At 35.6% G+C, this 22,689-nt stretch overlaps 1 protein-coding gene across 1 annotated transcript in view; it reads left to right on the forward strand.

Moving 5' to 3' along the window:
• Nucleotides 1–22,689, forward strand: part of nAChRbeta1 (nicotinic acetylcholine receptor beta1) — a 218,237-nt gene that overhangs the window by 99,862 nt on the left and 95,686 nt on the right. The window contains exon 2 of the mRNA XM_071584697.1: nt 6,091–6,227. Within this exon, the coding sequence (XP_071440798.1) occupies nt 6,091–6,227 (137 nt within the window). The remainder of the gene's footprint in view (nt 1–6,090; nt 6,228–22,689) is intronic.

The following is a 22,689-nucleotide window of genomic DNA, read 5'->3' on the forward strand; positions in this document are numbered from 1 at the left end:
CAATAGTTCAATTCTTATTCTTAGCTGGTCTATTTCTCTCTATCTAAGTTCTAGTTCCACATAGTGCTATAAACCACGTGAATTTTTTCACATAAAATAATTTGTACTATCTTAACTTCCGAGAGTAAATCACTTTGAGGGATATTTGATGTTATTACTCAGCCGTTTTTAGGGCAGAGCGAACTATTTTGTTTTTGAAAACGTGACATCAAAATTAAATACGTGCCTATTGTTTACTGATTATGTCTAATGTGTGACAAAATGATATTATCAGTAAACTGATAGAAAAAATTCGACAAAAATATATTCTTTGAACATAAGAGCTCGGATATTGTTTATTTATTGTCCCGGAAGAACATAAAATGTAAGGAAAAACTATGATTTCAAATTTAAAACTATATGGAGAAAATAACGAGTTCACTCAAACAGCATTTACAAGTACGTTATGTCAATTTATATTTATATAACCTTACTTGATTCGTTATAGTTGTTTTTTAAACTACAAGTTCTCAATTTCACTCATTCGCGAAAAATTTCTAATATCTGAGCGTCTTTATTTATACTTGGTTGTGTATGTGCGTTGTATACACGCTCAATGTTAAATATTCTAAAATATTAGTTTAATTTTTATTATGGAAAATAATATTAATTTTGAGTAAATAATTTCAATGATAAAATATCATTCATTTTTATGTGCATACATTACTACATATATTGATTATACTCTTACTATGATGATAAAAGCTATACTTGCACTCATTTCACATAATTGCAATTATGTGAAATAAGGTAACGCAGGGCAGGGACCATGGCTTCGATAACTATTTGTTACCTCTAAGTATTAAAGGATTGAAATTAAAGAATGATCTCCACAGTATCGGATGTCTACCGTACCGAATGATGACGCTACATTATCGCTTTTAAAATTAAATGTATTTAACCACGCATCCGCATACAGAAATATTTCAGACAAGTTTCATCTGACACCGATTACACCTTCCAGTTTTTCTGATTAAAACGAAAAAAAATAAGTTCATAGAAGGACTAAATGTTCGTTAAATAATATAAATAGTTTTTCTACAGAAACGAAGGTAACACATTAGTCAGTTACTTTGCAAAGAGAGCATATTTCATCATTTTCACCGCATTCCACTTGATGACGATAGTTATAGCATTCCTAACCCATGAGCACTAATTTTTTTGATAACATGTAATGGAACGCAACTTAAAATTCCATTGAACAAATGATAAAATATATTACTGTACATTTACATTTAGGCATGTGAAAAAATTGAAGTTTAAAAATAGGTTGTTCATGTGACGACTGTAACTCAATATTAGGTGACATAAAAAATTGTTTGTGAATGCTTTTTTTTGGAAAAAAATTTAGTTTGCTGATATTAGTTTTTCATAACTTTCTAACTTTATCGACGCATATGTATTGCTCTTTCTGAAATGAAAAAATTCTTGACCAAGATAAATAAAATGACCGTTCACGGCAATATTCCTTATGAGTGTCCCAGATCTTTTTGCTAACTTTCACACAATCAGTCTCGACTGCTTTTCAATGTCTTCGGATGAGCTTGGTCCGATTCCGCAGTGTACTCATGCTGCGGGAAAATGCTAAGCAATCATAGTTTTTTTCCGCCAAGCTCACCCAAGTAACGTTGCCGTTGATATTGCGGTGAATAAAAAAGGAGAGAGTTGATTAAGCATGAGGAGTGGAGTGCATAATCGTTTAATGAAAATGAGGAAGGAGAATTCTCATAAAACAGTTTAGGATATGCGGTCGAACAACAGAGGATCACCGGTATTCATGCGGACACCCGCAATGACGGCGGCCACATCAATGCTTTCAGCATTCTTAATAAGTTTAAGAAAAACATGAAGTGAGGACAATATAGAGAAGCTATCTAATGCCACGAAGCTATATATCTCAGCCGTAGAGTGATCGATACTGTAGGGCTGCCACGCCCCAAACGAGGAGGGTGAAGTGGGCTGGGTGCGGGCGATGAGAGGGAGGAGGGAGGGGTGGAGGGAGGGGGGCCGGAGGAGGGAAAGACGGAGGAAGAGTGAAAGTGTGGGGGACGGGAGGGGGGAAGGGGTCCAGGATGGATAGATATAGGGACGTGGGTGATGGAAAGAAGTGAACAGATTAATGCTCTCTTTTTGCATTTAACTTCGATTTGACCTAGTTACTCGGGTAATAAAAACAGGTTTTAAGATTGAACGCGAATGAGTATGAATGAGTGGCCAACACAGATTTAAGTAAGTCAAGACACGGGAATCGTAAGATACGAACTTTTTCTGTCTACCTAAGGCAATATTAGGTATACACATATAAAATGTATGTTTTAATGTTTGAACAACTGCACTACTATGTTATAGTTCCAATTTACATACATTTATGGGGTATAATAGAAAACTTTATACATATATATATATATATATATATATATATATATATATATATATATATATATATATATATACATATATATATATATTATATATATATATATATATATATATATATATATATATATATATATTACGAGAAACCTAAGATATGAGTTCTAGCAATGAGGGTTGAGAGTAATAATACTAGGAATATAGAAACCAATTAATGGACTTTTGTGTTATATACTTCTTTGGTTTAATCTAGATATCATTTGTGCCATACAACATACGGTAATGATCAGGAATAGGTTGATATTAATATGGATAATGCTAGAAGGAAACACACCATAGGCATTAAATTGACTTAATGAAAGGGAGTATTGTCACATTGAGGGAGTATAGAGTGGCGGTGGAAATATTCTCCAAATTCCAAAAATACGATTTCCTTATCGCATAAAAATTTCATACGCTTTCCTGAAACGAACCTGAAGAGTAGAGTTTATAAAGATTTTGAAAATATCAGCAACTCGGTTGTCTAAAAACTCAGATCTCATAAAAATGAAGATATGATTTTGAAATAATTTCAGGAGCTGCCGAACTCGAAGTGTGTGTTTTTTTTGCGCCACCTTTCCTGGTGATCGAAGCAACCACGTTATGCCATTTTGTATCCAGAGAAATTTTTTTTAAATGTTGTAATTTTTGCAATGCTTCCATCCATTACTACTATTATAAACATTTAAAATTAACTCAAATTTAATACACTGCACACATACTGCGATTTATTATACTTTTCCAATTTTTTTCGGAGCTACCTTTCATCTGAATAGTTGTAAAGTAAAGATTTATTTCAATAGCATGAGCATTCATTTGCTTGATTTCATTTGAAAATATTTTAGATGAATATGACAGAGATCAAAACTCATTAAACTATTAACATTGATAAATTAAATATATATAAGGGTGAAATTAGAAGCATCAGCATCTCGACATATCATTACGAATATTTTTGAAGCATGGAGAATAATGTAGATATGTCCCCTGAAGCAAACGGATGCACATTTACTTTGGATGCACTTACGCACTTAAGAAAAAGGAAAATAAATGATGGAAGTGTGGCAAAAAAATGAAATAATTATATTTGAACTTAAAATTTCCTGGAAAAAAATTAGGATGTCAGTTTTATCTACTTCACTAATCCAGAAAGAGAAAATATGTAGACGAAGATGCGGAATCTACAAGGTAACAAAATTTTTAACCACACGAGTGTTAAATGGTACTGAGAATCTCATTTGCGTGATATTTAAGTAAAAAATACACAATTTTTATTCCCTGAATATACGCTACATTTTATTTTTGAAAAATATTTATATTTCTGCCTTTTTTATAATAAATACATTTCGAAATATCTTTCTAATATCATACTTTATCATACTTTAATAATTAAATCACAAACATATTTCAGAACCATACTAATAGGTAAGAATTATTCTTTATGGTAACTGGTAAATTATTTAAAATAAAATGTAATATATTCAATAATATTAATAGTAGATTGATAATTATTTTCTCTATAGGCGTGAAATCCTTGTCTAAAAAAGATGGCGCGGCATATTAATGAATTGCCCATCTCGAGCTTCTCAAGATGAATGATCCGAAGGAAATCCATGCAATAATGAGAACAACCCATATATAAGAAATGGGAGATGCTAGGGAAGAAAGAGAGTAGGGTCAGAATTGCCATCGAAATTGTGAGAGGGGCATTGAGTAGTTGACTCGTCGATGATCGACTGGAATTCTCTCCACACGCAGGCCATCGCTGATTTGACTGGTTGCATAATCTTTAGGATGTACCCATCGCTGGTCGACGAAAACAATTTAGTGCAATTGGGCTGATTTATTTATCGTACATTTAATCTTACACCAATGACTAATGCCATATTAAGTTCTTAGAAAACCTCTGAAAATTTTTAAAAGTAATATTACAATGGCTTTTTTCCGGTAGTCATACCCATTAACTTAAACTATATGAATTTAGTTCACGTTAACTATAAAACTTAGCCAATTCATTCTCGTAAATCTTACATAACACGCTCATTAAGTAAAACAACTATAGCGTTCCTATTGGTTGATTTATTAATAAGGCATTTACTATTAAATATTATGATATTCATCGCCAATTATAATCAATTTTGGTGGAAGTAAGAATTCTCAAACAATTATAATCACAACTGAATAAGATCAGGAAAATGTTCAATCAAAAGTATGTCGAATTATTCTCATCTTTCTTATAGCTGGCATGCTATTTGAAATATCACTAGGGTTTATGGTGCAATTGCTGAAAATATGTGGAGAATGGTCGTTCCATCCATCTTTTAAAGTTTTATAATGACCTAAATACATATAATATATGCTAGGTTAGTAAATGAATTCGGAATTAATATGAATGTTGCTAGATGTGTAGTGGCTAAGCATCAAGGTTTTTTACCTGAAAATCTACTATTGATGTAAACTTATAAAAGTGTTATAACACCGTCGTTCCCGCCGATTACATGAATTGCAGCTGCATGCTATCCTGCAGACCTCCGAGGGGCGACCCTCGAAGCTATATAAGTTTAGAGAATATAGCGGGTTCAGCAATCAGATGACTTGAACTCAACTTAAGTTGAAAGTTGCAAGTAGAAATTCCACTCGGCCAAATTGTGCTGTGGAATTCTACCCGGCACCGAAAAATTTTCCCCATGCAATGCACTGCATCGTCAACAGTTTAGAAAGATACTTCTTGCCCACGTAATTTGTTTTAGGTCGCAAGCGTTGATTCCCAAATAGTTGCACTCTTTGCTGCAAGTTAGCTGTTTCATGCACATAGTGGTGGCATTTAAACTGGGCAATCAAGATAGAAGTTAAACTTCCCGACAGGGTTGAACTAGGTTTTTCTTTTTAGAATATCTGGGTCAAAGTAAAACTTTTTAATCTTAGTTATTCAAGCAGAGTAAACTAGAATAAAATCTTGTTAAAATAAAAAAATATTAATTAACAATAGCGAACCATCATATATTATCGCGGCAGTTAATAATTGCGGTTTTTAAATAAATCAAACTGAAATAAAATGCAACCGAAGAATTTTTTCAAGACTTCTCATCCAAATTAATAATTTCAAAATTAGTTACGCGATTCGTAAGAGTTACTGCTATCATATTTCCCTTCAAGGGCAGCTGTTGGAGATTCTCAGTCTGATATACATTGAGGCTCAAGACTAAATGACAATAACATGACTTCATAACTTTTTACCTAATGAAACTGAAATAATTAATAAACTCGTATATCACGTATTTAAGTCATCTGTTTTATAGAACTTATTTTCATTTCTTTTCAATGATTTCTAAAAGCAAAATTATTTTTCTCGGGATTAAATAATAAAACTTAACTTGGTAATGAGAAAAAAATTTGGGAAAAAACCAACAAACCGAATGATTTAAGAATGGTTTGATTATGCTGTCTTATTGGTAATTTCTTGGATAGGAGTGTACCGTAATAAATATAGGAATGGTAAGATTGATAACCACTTATAATTAATAATAACTCCCTTACGTTATTGCTGTTTGTATAAGTGTTTGTTGGAGCTGTGTGATTTCCTGTTGCCTGTGAATCCAACCAACTTGACCCCATATCCCTTCTTTCTTCTCCTTCCAGGTCGATGCTCGGAGGACGAGGAGCGCCTCGTCCGAGACCTCTTCCGTGGCTACAACAAGCTCATCCGACCCGTGCAGAACATGACGCAGAAGGTGGACGTTCGCTTTGGCCTCGCATTCGTGCAGCTCATCAACGTGGTTAGTTTCACTTTCTCAATGAATCCCTCGTCCTCTAATGGTCACCATCTGCCACATCCTACTGAGGCCCTTCTTACTCATACAACCCCCTAATCAACCTTTGTACTGATGGATGGTACTTGTAAATGTTTTACAATACCAAATACTGTCGAAAGTTCACTTGGCTTCCTACTCTTTGCGAGTTCAATGTTGAAACAAGATTTCACTATCAGCTATTTGTTCGAACGTGAAACAGAATATCATACATTATTTTCCTATTTTCGCAGTATAATTGCATAAAATGTATAAAGAATAGATTATAGTCAAGTAGAAAACTGTCGCGAATGTGATGAAACCGGTCCAACCGAAGTAAAGTCGTTTGAAATCTACTGACGTTTTTCTAAGTCCCCAAGATGCGATTTCTCAAGGTAGAGGTATATATTCTTTATCTCTATAATGGACCAGTTTTACTTTTGAAATGAAACAGATATGCGGCAATACTTCCACCAAAATATATCTCAACTACAATTTGTGCATACGGTAATCTTTGTTGTGGTAGCAGAATTAAGGTAAAATAATGATGATGATGATACGATCAGAGAGAAAAGATTAGGAGAAGCCACTATATTCCTGTCTATATTTCCGACTCTTGCCTTTCTTCAACCTCACTAGAACAGCACTCCAGGCACAAGAAATAACATAAAATTAACAAATAAAATCATGGTGAATAACTACATTTTAGAACGGAAGAGGAAGTTTATTCTGAAGAAAATTTCTTTAAGAAGAACTTTTAAGTAATATATATGATAAGATACGTAGTGTTCATGGGAATAGTAAAATCGCAGGAGATGGGCGATCGCAGGGCTTACTCCTGAAAGATTGTTAATCAAATACTTGCAAATTTCTCTGAAATCCACTATATTTGGTGCCTGGAAACCTATCATTTTTGAGAAAAATAAATGATCTAAAAATATGCCAAATGAAAACATTACTTCGATTAAAGCGATCTAGGATTTCAGTGGGAAGTCGGGCATTGGTTATTTTGATCATGTTTTCATAATATATTCAAATTTTTATACACACACACACATATATATATATATTTATATTTATTTATATATATATATATATATATATATATATATATATATATATATATATATATATATATATATATATATATATATATATATATATCTGTGTGTGTGTATATATATCTGTGTAAGCGCTTACACTGGCGCTGTGAAGCAATACCTGTCACCGAAATGCTACAGTTACACACCAAATTGATAGACTTATTATACTGTAAAGTCGATAAATTTATGAAATCAACGAAGATTAGACATAATGAACACTAAATAATAACCACTCTCATTAATAAATATAGTCAAAATTCTCGCTTGCAAATGGTAATTTGCATAAACTACATTGTGTGGTAATTTAATTTGTGATTGTTTAATAAATGATGATGATTTGATTACATTGTGGAAACAAAATAATTAAAATCTTCATCATTGCCAAAAGTAATCAGTAGTTCTTAAGAACTGGCCCAGCTTGAGTAAAGTCAAGGGTTCCTAGAGGTATCAACTGGAATCGAAGCCTCCGTTCAATACCCAATCGCTCTGCCTAATAGACTAAAACTTCCCAAATACTTAATCATATAATTAATTATTTATGCCACAAGAATTTGATCTGTCAATTCTATTTTTGTGGATTCCTGAAAATCACTTAATTTTACGGCTAATTAATATTAATTTCGAGAAACGAAGCTTTTCTACGGTTATTAACGGCCAATTTTAATATGCTCAGTTCATAGAGCACAAAACTACACATTATTTATTTTATTGATTTAATTTACTGATTTTCATTTACTTTTTCAATATCAACTATCAATAGATAGATAGATTCTTTAAAATCTAATTTCGAAGCTGGTTCATCTGGAAAAAAAGCCATGGGCAAATTAGCTGTTTAAATATCTGATCTTTTATTGGAATTAAAGAGGACAGTGGAAACATTCGTTTACTGCCTAATCTAATATTACAATACCTAATATTATTTTTCAGTGTTTATTTCTCTTATATTATAAGTTTACCAAAAATCAAACCTTTTATTCATTCATTTAAGAAATTCGTCTCTGTAATTCCCTCAATAATACGCCTTTATTTATTTACTTAATAAACTTTAGGAATATTTTAAGGAACCCTCCGTAAATTATTTGCAAAAATATATAGCCTGATTTGACTTCACAAATTGCATTTTCATCTATGGTGAACTGCGTGCATGAAGGAATGCTCCCGACCAAATAATTGAATCCATATTATTTTTAAGAGAACTTGGTCACATCTTCATGTCCAGTACACCCTCCGATCCGCTTGGAGACATGTGGTGGGTTTTGAGACATGATCTTTTATTACATCATTCCAGATTTATTTGATCTATTTGCAATAGTCATGGTATGGTATATATATATATATATATATATATATATATATATATATAACACTTTTTGAAAGTCTCACGGACGTGAATAATAATGTATAACACTTAACACTAGTGGACACAGACAAAAACACAGAAACACACAAAAAAAGAGACTCACTATTTTTCGAATTTTCGGTGGTCGTTGCCACCTTTATCAAGGAAGAGAGGAACAGAACTGACCATCTCTTCCTTGATAAAGGTGGCAACGACCACCGAAAATTCGAAAAATAGTGAGTCTCTTTTTTTGTGTGTTTCTGTGTTTTTGTCTGTGTCCACTAGTGCTAAGTGTTATACACATTATATATATATATATATATATATATATATATATATATATATATATATATATATATATATGTCATAGTTGCAACAGTGATGGTATAACATTAGGTGTTTCGATAACAGTTCCTAAGGTGAATTGGTTGCGTCTTTCCTAAGTACACTCGCAGTTATTTTTTAATCGTGACACACATATTGTGGCGCAGGGGAAAGGACCGGTTCCCCTACCTCAATGATGTGTGTATTTTGAAAACCGATAACGTGTTTCGATAGCGTTAGGTGAGGTGCCTTTCTAAAAATGAATGAGTGTGAATTTTTTTATTAAAAGTTTTCAAAAATCTTCATTAGTCCTTGGAAGAACATTTGCAGCGAAAGTATGATTTTTTCGAGAATATACTCTTAAAAAGCCATGAAAGCTAAGGCCACGGTAAGTTGTAATCATATAGCAACGACTTGGAGCAGATTTGTAGTAGCTCTTACGAGTATGTCATAGCCACGCACATTTCTGTTTCGGTTGAGAGAACGTGTAAAAGTTATTTAATATCGAATGGAGAAAATTTTAATCACAGGCCTAGTCTATGGGATTGGAGTCAAAGGCATTACCTTCCACTCTATGGCTTTAATGCCTTTATCGTCCTATGTTCTACACCAAGTTAAGCTGCATACTTAATCTTTTTTCTAACTCTTAACCTTCTCCCAAAAGAGTTTTCACGACCCCCAAAGTTGCCTTTAAAACTACGCAATGAAAGTCTGGTGTATGTATGTGAGATTTCATACGCTCCTTAATTAATTACCACGGCAATTCTATTTTTTTGTATTCTTCCATGCTTAATAATAAATGCTCCTCATTCTTTTTTTCGTTTAAATCTTAGGATTTTTGTATAATTGTAACTCTGAATTAACCCTGGAAGTAGATAATCGTAGAGGATTCTTGTTTATATATATATATATATATATATATATATATATATATATATATATATACATATATATATATATACATGTATATATACATGTGTATTTATTTATATAAATATATATACATATGTATACACATATATTTCCTTAATGGTAATTCACTACTGCCTCGAACGAAATAATTAATTCATTTCTCCATAAATTGAACTTTTCATTATGCCATTTACCATAGGCTTTAAAGATTGTTAAAGAATATGAAAGTTTTTAACTTTTCGATTGTCCTTTATATTTCTATTTAAAGTCTCAAAAAACCATTTTAAAAACCACGCGGAGAATGATTCAAACCACTCGAGTCCCAAATCCAATTTTTTGCATCAATAGCTCAGCAAATAACGAAAACATAAAAATTGAATCCTATTATATCTGAGAAATACTTTTAGGTAATTGGTTTTTCATTTTCATTTATACACGGAGATATGTCTTTGCATTTTTTTATAATATGGTAATAGGAAATTAACGTATTCCGTAGCGTTTAACTTACCATATTAGTTTGAATTTGACATGATAACTCACGGGCCACTTCAGTGAAAGACGTAGCCTATCAATTACAGTGGCACATGTCGAATAAGTGTCAAGGTGGTTGAGGCCTCGGAGAATGCACGAGCGAGAAAGAAGGCAATCAAACTTTAGATAAATAAGAAATCCTTTAGTGGATACTTAATTAGGCTCACCATATTAATTTCTTGTCTGTCCACAAGTAAGTCAACTAATTTTTACGAAAATGGGTGGTTTCGATGGAGTCAATGGTAAAAAAATCAGGTCCGTCCTTTCTTTTAATGAATACCAGCATATTTTCTGATTTCAATTAATCCAGCCTAAGATTTTTTCCCTCAGTTTTTTGAACCATCATACTGCACCACAACATTGTGGGTTTAAGTTAAAATGTCGCAGCTTTTCGCAGAATCTAAGCATTCAATTCAATCAAAATTCTTGACATTACGCATGGCAGTGTGATTACTTGGTCCTCAAGTGTCCAATGTTAACTTCCGTAAGTGACCTGATGTCATTTCTTCAATCAGATTCTTGTGTTTATTCTGAACGACTTTTTCATTAGAGTTGAAATATGATTTTTTAATGAACACCATGGCACAAGAATTTAGTCCAGGTGCCTTCTATATCACTAAGGACCTTTTTATGGTGACGCGAGGAAAAGCATAACCTGATATTTCAATATTTTTTCAATACTAGGTATCATAAGTTAAGGTGTTAATGCCTGTTGGTAGTTTTTTCTTGGTAAGCTTAAGTCTTTGAAAACTCTCAAAAGATAACTGTGTTCAGTCTGTCGCTCGCAAGCTATTTTGCGAGCGATTTGACTTCCGGCACTGGAGGAGAATATGCGGGGGCCGGGAGGGCATTGCCGCCTGCCCCTGCCATGACGCGTGTCGAAGGGCGTCATAGCGAGGTTATCCTTGGGGGGGGGGCTGGGGCGTAGGGGAGCAGGGTGATACTGGTCTATTTCGGGAGGAGAGGCCCCACGCCTGCGCCCTTCTGCAGTTTCATCCTACGGGATGTCGTGGCACATTTGCGGCGAGTAATGCGCCGTGAAAGAGATGAAAAACCATGACCCGTAAATCCCTCGCCCATGCAGCTGTTGTTTATGGCACCATTTCGCAATTTTTGGATCCCACGGACCACTTCAGCCATCCTTGTAGACTGTAAAGAGGCGCTCATTCACCGTGGCCTATTTACTTTGGTCGCTCATTCCATTTGCTACACAATTCGTGGCTGAGTGGTAATTAGCCATTCCCGCAATACCTTTCACAGTTACTTAAAAAAAAATACATAATGTAACGTCAGAGGCGATTCAAATGACGGGATGTTATATTTTCTTTGAAATGATGCCTTCATTATAAAAAGGTTCTTAAAAATACTCTATTAAACGTTACTAGCGGCTCTCTTTGCCAGTGTTGCATAAAACGCACTACTAGGAACCAATGATTTGTGCTGCTGTCAAATATATTTCTTTGAAGTTTAGAATGACTGTGTTCCATGTCATAGTCAATGAAATCATTGGATAACATTGGAAGGGACTCACGAGATAAATGATTTTTCATAAGGAATCAAGTTACTTTGTACTTTCACGGTTTGGGATTTTCATATCGTAGCGTAAAAGACAAAACAATGAATAGGTTAATTTTTACTGAACATTTAACAATTATGCTGACATAATAACAGAAGCATATTGAAATAATTATATTATAATATGAGTTTGGGATAAACTTGTTTGGTAATTTTTTTTACTTTATATTTTTATTCAATAGGTATTATATTAAATCAATAATTGAAGAAATAACATCATAAAAACTTATTCAAGGCTTACGGCTAATGTAAACAGCAATATTACGGTTATGCTGTTTCCCCAAATTAAAGCGGATAGGGTAAAACTGTTGTCCATTTTAGGACCAGTGGCCCAAAAATTTTATCTAACTTTTAGGGTATCAAGCTTTAGCTTGGTTAGTTTTATGTATTATATTAATCCATTTTTGTGCGAATTAATAGGGATAGCCGTAATTTATAGAGATCTCCACTCTTAATCCTTTCATTCACTATCTACATGACTTTACATTATTTCTTGTGCCCTTTGCCATGCACTTTTGAGTGACTGGTTCATAATTAGGGCCTAAATAATTTGCCAATGCATTTAGCGAATATAAATGATCAGGCATAAAATTTAATGCTCATTTCAGAACTTAATGAAAATCGTATTATTTGGCTGGAGTGGAAATGTCACCTAATGAATGCGGTCACGTAAAATTTCAAATTAAATGGACATTTTATGCTGGTTTTCGATATTCCTGCGGCAGGGAAAGCGTTAGTTCCCCATGCTATTTCTTATAGAAGTATATTTGCAATTTTATAATATCTAATCAGTCTCAACCTCTTCCTGTCATTCAACAAGTCATTAAAAAACTAACAATGAATATTTTATTTCAATAATTGGTGCAAACCCGATTTAGCTTTTTGATTAGACCAAAGCTATTATATACAATATAAGGAATTCTGGTGAAATAAACGTACGACAGGAATTTTTGACGGAAGAGACATCGGCAATAAAAATCAGTCATTGTCCGTTATATTGAAAAATGAAGTTCCACTCATGTACCTCAGAGTTACAGGTGTTTTCGGTTAGATGAACAGTAATATTTCATGCAAGTCAACCAAAAAGTCGTCATTATATCATCTAAAATCGCTAATTTCAATGATTAATATAAAACCTAATCTTAAGACTGAAAATTTGACGGTGAAGACGTGCTACCTGAGAATTAAAAGCAGTTAAATTACTTTATCTTGGCTAAATATAACAGGATAAATGATTATTGATCAACATTTAATGGCATTATAATAGCCAAATAAATTTGTGAACAAGCATATGAAGGAGCTTAAGTATCAAAAATGCATATCGAGCTCACTTAAAATTTTAATTGTTTCTCTGAATTGAAAATTATTGTATTCCAATTGAAAATTTTACTGAAAACGTTTGATGGTTTGTGGTAGTAATTCTTTTTTCTATAATAATTTGCAACTTTAAGAGCTTCTGGCAATTTATATGGATATACTTTAGCTTAGAAAACTTTCATATTTCCATTGAAATTCAAATTGATGAGTCTGGTTTAGAAGTATTAAATGAACATACACAATTCCATATATTTGATTGGAAAATGTATTTCTCTATAAGGCAGGCACAGTTCATTCTGGAGAAGAATACGATTCTCACAGTTTCCTGTGAATTTAGCAAATTTGGATGGCCAAAAGTTGTCATGAATAGTAAGTTAACACTCAAGAGAGTTAATAAGGGAATAAGGGTAAGAAACTGGAATAAGAATATTTAAATTAAAAATGAATTACTTCGCTAATGAATCGGAAGTGAGGAGTAAGAAATTAAATTGTGTATGCCTATGACTCATACATTTCTATGGATAGAAGAATGAGAATGGTAAAGATCGAAGAAGTGAGAATATTTGGAAGATCGAAGAGAGAATAAATAAGAAAATTTGAACAGTGTGTTGAGAAGAGGAATGAAAGTGGAGAAAATAAAATTCAAATGAAAGGGTATTAGGGAAGTAGTAATAGCAGAAACCACTGCTAAGATGAATGCAACCGCATGTAAAACTTTCAGACTGAGAATTCTCGACCGCAATAAATGAAGATGCTATATCGTAAGGGCATATAGCTCGAAAAACATAATAACTATTAGAGCAATGAAGAGTATTACGAAGTTTACGTAAGGGGGTTCAGAAAGAGTTGAGAAAAAAATGAAAGAACCTTTTAGGTAACAATATATGTATAGAAAGCTTCATTTTGCAGACTACAAAACGCGACTTTGATAAAGATAATTTTGGCCCAATAACAAGCACTACTAATAATATGGAAAAACATAATTTGAAACAAATGACGATTTGGAAAGTAATTACAATATAGGTAAATGGTATTACATCAACTTTCTACCATCCACTTAACATTCCATCAGTTTTCATGAAGTTTACCTTAATTTAGTTTAATTATTGTCTTCCTCTTACTTCGCGTATATTCCTTGGGTATACTTGCGTGTACTAATATTTGGATTCGGAAATAGTTATGATGATTATTAACCCATGATATCTTCGTTTTTATTTGTTTCCTCATGAGAGCCATTTTCTTAAATGAAACTCTCTGGTAACTAACATTTCCTATATGCATCACTGAGTTATACGCTCTCTCATATTAGGAGTTGTTAACCCCAAGGTATGTTCCCAATTTTTTCTTTCTGTGGAGTCGCACGTGGTCTACGTTCTCTCTTCCATAACTGCCGCTCTGTCACCCGCTTAGCATAGCTAAGTTAAAAAAATTCAAGTCCGCTCCTTATGCACTAATGATCACTTAGGGTTAATTAAATTTTTCATCCCTCATTCCTAAGGTTCTATCCAGTATTACAGTTGTCCCCCGTCACCCGCCTTCCTTCGGCTGTCAAGAAGTACGCTCCAGTAATTTTTTTGTGTAATCGCCACATGGCCAAATTTACGTATCAGAAGTAATGATAATTATTTTTACCAGTTATTCATTTCCAGTACTTGTCGGACTGACGATCCCTTTGACCACGTCCATGCAGAATTACAACGAAATCGTTTTTTTGCCCTGAAAATTGTGTGAAATAATTGACTCGCAGTCTGAAAATTTAATTGAAATAAAATGAAATGATTGAGTTGTACTACATTAACATTTTTATGCAATACGTTGTCAGAAGAGCAAAACATTCCTTCTAAAGAGAATTTTAAAAATTATACTCGCTTCTTATTCGTAATGTTATTGCTATTAGTACTATTCAAGGTTCAACGCCGTTTACTGCGCTCTGTAATCAGGTTGGAGAGTTTGAAAACTGCTAATACCTCCATTAAATGTTAGATGTCATTGCTTCTTCTGCCTTTCGATAAGGTTCTAATGTTTTGAGTAGAATAAATTGATTGATCATCAGTTGAATTGTTCCCAAAAGTTTAACAAACTAAAGCCAAAGCTTCATCTACTCGCTTAGTAGAAATTGCGAGCGTTATTTCTTCGTAAGAGTCAATTGTTTCCTTCCTCTATTTCTTAATTATATTTTCTTCTATTAAGCTGCCCGGGCTATTGGCTAATTAAATTTAGAAAACGTTCATTGCTATAACGAATTCAAAAATTTTCTTTTTTTGCTTTAAGAATATATTTACACATAACAACGGGATATACTTTTGACACTTTGTGAAGATAGTACATATAATTATGTATGGAGGATCGTCGTCGCTATTTTATTTTTCAGTCTTCTCGCTATTTATTGAAAAATTGTGAATATGATTATCCAAAATAAGTCATTCCGAATTGCGGCAGAAATGAATTCATCCTCGCGATAGACCGGTTGCTTATATATGGGCGTGGCTAGGAATGGTAGGCAGTATTTTCCGGTCTGTCCAATTCCCAAAAAAGTATTGGTCATGGATAAAAAAACAAAAAAGCTACACTACGAAATACATGCGTCCTTCTGGGTAGGAGTTTTCAAACTGTTTGGCATAAAATAATTACAAGGGGCATGTACTCACCATCCTTGATCATCCTCCTTATTCGCCAGATCTCGCCCCCTGCGACTTTTTCCTATTCCCAAAATGCAAAAACGTGATGAGGGGACATCACTGGGAAGATGTGGACACAACAAAGCAAGAAACGACGAGAAAACTAAAAATCCTAATTGCCGAGGGCTTCCAAGGGTGCTTTAAAAAGTGAAAATGAAGATGGAATAAGTGCATAGCCTACGAATGGAGAGTAACTTGAAGGGGCTAAAATCGATGAAGACTACATTTTTCAAATTGAAGTATTTATGGTCTCAGTCCGCATATTTATTGGACAGGGTAGTACACACATTTTCGTACATCACGTATACTTGTTATCTACCTAAGTACGGAGGGTTAGATACATGAATTATTCTCGATAGGAAAAATACAGTTATTTAAAGCTTTCGAAATTATATCAAACAATTAAAATTTGGCAGTTCTTCACTTTCAAAGTAAATGAGTAGCCTTGAGATCTCATCACCTGTGTATGAAGTGTAAAAAGTCTTAAGTGGCAAATACTTCACAGTCAGCCATCAGGTCGCCCTGCTGCGCCGCATTCTAGGTCACTTCGCACCGCCGTAATGCCTCGGCATGACCAGAGATATCGTACACCGACGTGACATCCGCAGCTTAAGTAGGGAGCAAGCATACGGCCCATTAGTTATCGGACGGATCCACCTTGCGTTAAGAGTAACGGTGGCAGTAATCGGCAGTATCTTGCTCGATGAACCGATTTAGAACATAGCCGGGGCAGCAGAAGGTAATGAGCGCTCCGAATTGCCAGTCAAACCTGACGATGAAGGACGAGGAGGGAGGCAACCTCCTCGGGAAAACACACCACCCCGGGGCCCGCTCTCTCCCGGACATCATCATCTTTCCCTCGGAACCCCGAGAGAAGCAGGGCGGGTCCCTCTCGTCCCATGCTGCCTCGGGGCCCACCCACACCTCCCCGCTAAAGTTGCCGCCGCCGCCTTCTAATCGGGTCAATAGCCCGGCCGTCCCCTCAAATGGCCACGCCATCAAAGGCACTCGACGAGGTGGTCCTCGCGAGGGGAGAGATGGAGGGAGGGGAAAGCGCTTTTGCATCTCGCGGCGGAATACACGGGACGCTTCAACGGAGAGGTGGTTTATTAAGCGTTAAAAAAAACTGAAATATATACCCCAGGACGAAAAGCATTAAACAATTTTTGCCCACCGTATTTATTTAGCCTCGTGGATGGAGACATGTGCGACAAAAGGCCCCCCCTCCTCCTCCTTCACCCCCTTCCCCCCCATTCCCCCTCTCGCCTCCCCCCCTTTTCACCCCCTCGCTCCTTGTCATAACCGCTATGCAGGTGCACTTCACCAATCGTCTCCCATCCCTCCCCCTTCACCCGCTCCCTTCATTACGCCCCTCCGTCCTCCCTCTCTGGCCACGCCCCCACCTCCCCTCCGCCGTGCATTCCACAAGATCCCCCACCTGCCACGTCACCCCCTCCTCATCCGCCCACTTTAGCCCCCGCCTCCCCCCCCTACTCTTCCCAACCACCCAACCCGCGGCCCCGTATGGTGCGCTTTCATTCCCGCCTCGAGTGCATTCTTAGCTGGTTCCTTTCATCCACATTGCCTTCCTCTCTCTCTCCTCCGCCTCTTCTGAGCCCGACCGCCCCCCGCACGCGCTCCCCTAACCTTTCGCGCACTCACACGGGGGGGGGCCCTTCCTTGCACCTGCCAGCCTCCCTTTCCCACTACCCCCCACCCCCCCAGGGTCGCCACTTTTGCTAGTAATCCTCTCCCGATCAACCCTCTCTCCCTTCTCACCACACACCGCCCCCTCCCTCCCCCCTCGCGCACACACACGGCTCCTCTCTCTCTCTCTGCGACTCCACCGTGCTCGCTTCCCCACTCTCCCTCCCTTCCCCCCCGCACACAACACCCCCTCCCTCCCCCTCTAATCTTCCTCCTCTTTCTCCTCACAATGCTCGTGTCTTCGCGCATTCTACCGCTTAATAAAAAAAAGCGAATTGAAATAAAATAAAAAGGAAATAAAACTCCTCGCGTTTGCATTTTGAATATTAAAGTCGCAATTACATATTTTTCCTTCGCCGCAATTAAAAAATCGCACGAATCGTGTCTTCTCCGTGCAACCAATATTAAAAATCTGATGCGGAATATAAGTATGCATTGTGGTTGGAGGAGGGGCGTGCAGTGTAGTGCAGTGTGTCGCGTGCGCGATTCTTTCTGGCGTGATATATTCCTCTTCAATGGCATTTGATTCTAATTACTCGTATTTCTCTGTTTCCGTAGCGCCTGCTGTCTGAGACAGTCTACCACTGACCTCTACAATATGACCAGTGGGAAACAACATCTCCTCAAGTTTAACACAGCCCGACGATTGTTATTAAATGAACGAGTGGGTGATTCATTGGACCCTCGAGTACAAATGACATTGACGACAGTTCGAGTTTGAGAAAGTGTCTATTCATCAGCATACTCCAGCGCGTTGAGTCAGCATACGTATTTCTATATCGTAGGCTAATGTATCCCTAAGGATGTCCTTTATTAGTTTGGGCCATGAAATTTAAGGCACGGTGACGCACTTTCCATGTTCACCAATGAGCTGTCAAAAAAGCGATGAATGATGATGTAGTTAATGAAGTCTTGTCATTTCCCCTCCTTGCCTGCCGGCGTCTAGCCAGGAAACATATATATATATATATATATATATATATATATATATATATATATATATATATATATATATATATATGTATATGATCGATACCAATTTTGCTATTCTAATTACTACGCGGAATGTGCCGCGAATTTAGTACTTCGAATACTTCACGGTATTTTTTAACATCTGACTCTTGGTTATGAAGCATGACTAACAGCTGTGTGACGTGCAGATATTTAACGTTAGGCATCAAAACACGTTCCAATGTATGCCTGTACATATACTTTAATATCCATGAACTTTCAGAGCAGTTTAACGCAAAGGGAAACATAAAGGAATATTCAGGTAGAAAATAAGTCAAATAATAAACCCAAAGCTAAAATATTTTTCCCAGACGAGTTTTCATGGTGTAATTTTATTTAGATAATTGTCACTGATTGGAAAAAAATACGTAATAGTTTTCGATGGTTTCTGGCTCAACTTTGTGGAAATTCATGTTCATTAACTGAAAAAAAACAATTTACGTATTTTTGTTCTTCATTAATAAACGTAATAGTTTACTGAAAATTAATTTTCTAGCGCAGTCTTTCAAGTCAAGTAAGCGTGAATGACATTCCTCACGAGGTACTTAGGGTGAAGAAAATGTAACTTATACTATCACCATCTAAATCTGATAAAACTGCCTTTAGTTATTAAATTTGAAAAAAATCACAGAAATTCAAAACATTCTGATACAAATTTTATTTAAAAGAGATTAACTTATTTACTGGGTAATTATTTTATAGCAATGCTTTTTTCACGTTGTATATATTTCATTGGTGGCCTATAGGGATGAGCATCTGTTAAACTCTTTACCTTAGCATAATAATTATACACTTAGGAATTCAAATGTTTTCTTCGAATAATAATTCAATTTGAATTTGGACGATGAAAGAACTTAGTTAATTTTTTTTTTAATTTCGGAGCATCTCTCCATTAGACCATCTTTTCGAGGCTCATGGAATGGCGTGTCTTCCGAAAGGACACCAGTGTGACTATATCTCACGTAAAAATAGAGCAGCTGAATTTGATAGCCAGGTTTTAGTCTCATCGTTTAACTTTTCCCGCCTAGTTAAACATTTTAGGATATTTTACACGCCATTTGAAAGTTGCAATGTTATCCGACAACGAGTACAATCTGTTAAAAATGCATCAATTTGCCGTTACCTAATAACAAGTATTTTTGAAATGGCAGCGGTATGAGTCGCTCTAAAGAATCGAAGACATTTTTATTGCGGCGAAAAAACAAGAGAATAAGTTATGTGGCGCGTTTCCAACACTTCGCAGCTTCATTGTTTTTCCAATAATTTTTGAAACTTCTTATCTCACTTAACCTTTCTTTTCGGAGTAGTTGCGTTCAGGCTCATAAACAAATCCGCATGCATTTTAGTCATTCGATTTCCAATGAAAAAAGTTTCTTACCTGTTCGTTAAATTAGCACACACCCTTTTTGGAATTGTCTTTTGCCGGCTTAATATTCTCACCGGATAATATTTCTAATAATTTGACTCACCTTGGGTATTGTTTATTATCATAGTATAAATTGCACTTTTTTAAAGTTATTCGTGTAGTTTTTTGTGATTTCTTCGTTATTATTTCATTCCTTCGGACCAAAATATAATTCACTCGTTAATTGAAAAAAATTTCTTTTAGCCTAAAATTACGTAACACCGTTTGGCTATGGGGTTATGTTATATTTATTCCTTACGCCACATTTTTGACCCACATCACTAGCTTATGGTTTAGATTGCATTGGCTAATTGTCGGCAACTTTTGTATTTGTTTTTAATTGGCAATATATTCGATACAAGAGCACGTATATAAAAAAATGTAGTATTATAAAAATAAAAATAGCCAGCTGAGGGCTACCTTAATAGCCAAAAAAGACAAACAAGTGCTCAGAACAGGCACTACGGGCTTTTTCAATGACATAGAAGAATAACAGAAGAATTATTTTAATGAGTCTCCGTAGATATGTACGTTTTATTTTCTCCTTCACGTAAATAACTGAATTTTCATAAAAATAAACAGTTATAGACTGAATATTTTGCTAATTATGCACATAATAATTTACAATTATTTTGAGTTTAACTTAAATTGTCCTAGTAATTGACTATCCTTTTCCAAGTCTTCTAGTCTACGTTTCCGGGTCAACTTAAATAATTCTAACCACTATGATTACCTGTAAAAATGCATTCGCACAGCATATGAATTTTCCATTTGCCGCACGTAACATTCAAGGTCTCCTTCCAACTCTTCTTCGCTAACCTTATCTGCCTTAGTTATTTCCTGCAGATTGTTTGGTTTCCAATGTGTCAATTTAACTTCATCAGCTTTTATTCGACTATGGTGTTTTTGTCATTCTGTAAAACACTTTTTACATATTTTCTTTTGTAGCGTAAAAAAGCAGATGAGATAAGAAAACGAGGTTCTGGGATAGGCATTTATTGCGAGTTGAGGCCTGCTGAATATCAGAAATCATTCATTTTGTATTCTCAGTTTACAATAACTGGATCGTAAAGCAGATATTCATTCCCATTCTGCCACAGAGTAGTGAGGCATCGAATTCCCAAAATTCTAATACAGTGACGGCGAGTTACTACAATTATTTTAATTAAATTATATTGTTAGCCTGATAAAAATACTTGAGATAGAAAATAAATATACTTAGGATCACCAGTATGAGGAACTTGACATTCTAGATGCATAACAGTGATCCAGTTGTGAGCGGAAAAGCTTCTTAATTCAAAAGTCCTTCTTCTTAAGTTTCTTTTCTAAAAAGCATTAGTAAATCTTAAATTAAATCCTTAAAACAATTTTTAGCAAATATTTTTTATCTTATCTTCTAAAAAATTGGATATACAGTTGAGCCAAATATAGTTCTTATAATGTGAGCAATTATTATTCAGATTTAACAAAGCCTAATGATTAATGTCTACCGAAAAACACCTAAAACCAGTAGGTTATCGTAATATCTGATGACTTACCGGATGAAAAAATCTCAATGCATGCATGCATGGAATGCATGCCGATGAGTAGTAATGAATAGTAATAAATAAGACGCATATTATTTCAATTCTTGCCACACGCGCTTAGCACTTTATAGGTAAGATAAGTAGGATATAGGTAAGTAGGTATAGATTTACATATAGATTTAGATATAGGTAAGTAGGATAAGAACTATTTGATTGATGAATAAAGACTAGACTACTGAAAAAATAATCTTGGTATTGTTTCATACGAATATTCATTATACTAATACCGATATGATGACGCCGCTTATGCATCCAAACCGCTATAATTATCGTAAATTTTTTCGAGTGAAAATGTACCAAGTTATTGATTCAGCGATTACGTGAATTTTCACAAAGTAGAGCCTCATCATCTCAGCTTAGATTATTTCAGATGGATGCGATTTTTTCTATTTAACTCTCTCGCCACATTATATCATGGTCACTGACACTGGGAGAAATGATGCATAGCCAAGAATATAGCGTGAGCAATTAGAGGAAATCGGCGCGCTCTCACGTTCCGTATCAGTGCATTGCGGCGAGACTGCTATGAAGCTGCGCCGTCGCCCTCAACGGAGCGGAGCCATGCTCCGTTGAGGGTAGAGAGAGGGACTTCTAAACGGGAGCGACCGACCTCTTTAAGTGCATTTCTCTGCTTTCCTATGAATACATCGGCTGGAATTGTGCGTACCTCTGCATACGCGGCTCGCTCACGCCGACCGACCGAATGCGGCCAGATTCTTTCTCGACTCCGTATAATTCCTTCGCTCGTACGCCGTGGCTTCCAAAGGCAGACTCTCTCCTTCTCCCTCTCTCTCTCTCTCTCTCTCACTCTCCCTCTCTCTCTCTCTCTCCCTCTCTCTCGCTCTCTCTCTCTCCCTCTCTCTCTCCCTCTCTCTCTCCCTCTCTCTCTCCCTCTCTCTCTCCCTCTCTCTCTCCCTCTCTCTCTCCCTCTCTCTCTCCCTCTCTCTCTCCCTCTCTCTCTC

This window comes from Hetaerina americana, unplaced genomic scaffold, assembly GCF_022747635.1.
Source record: "Hetaerina americana unplaced genomic scaffold, ioHetAmer1.1.p SCAF_1, whole genome shotgun sequence".
NCBI lineage: Eukaryota > Metazoa > Arthropoda > Insecta > Odonata > Calopterygidae > Hetaerina > Hetaerina americana.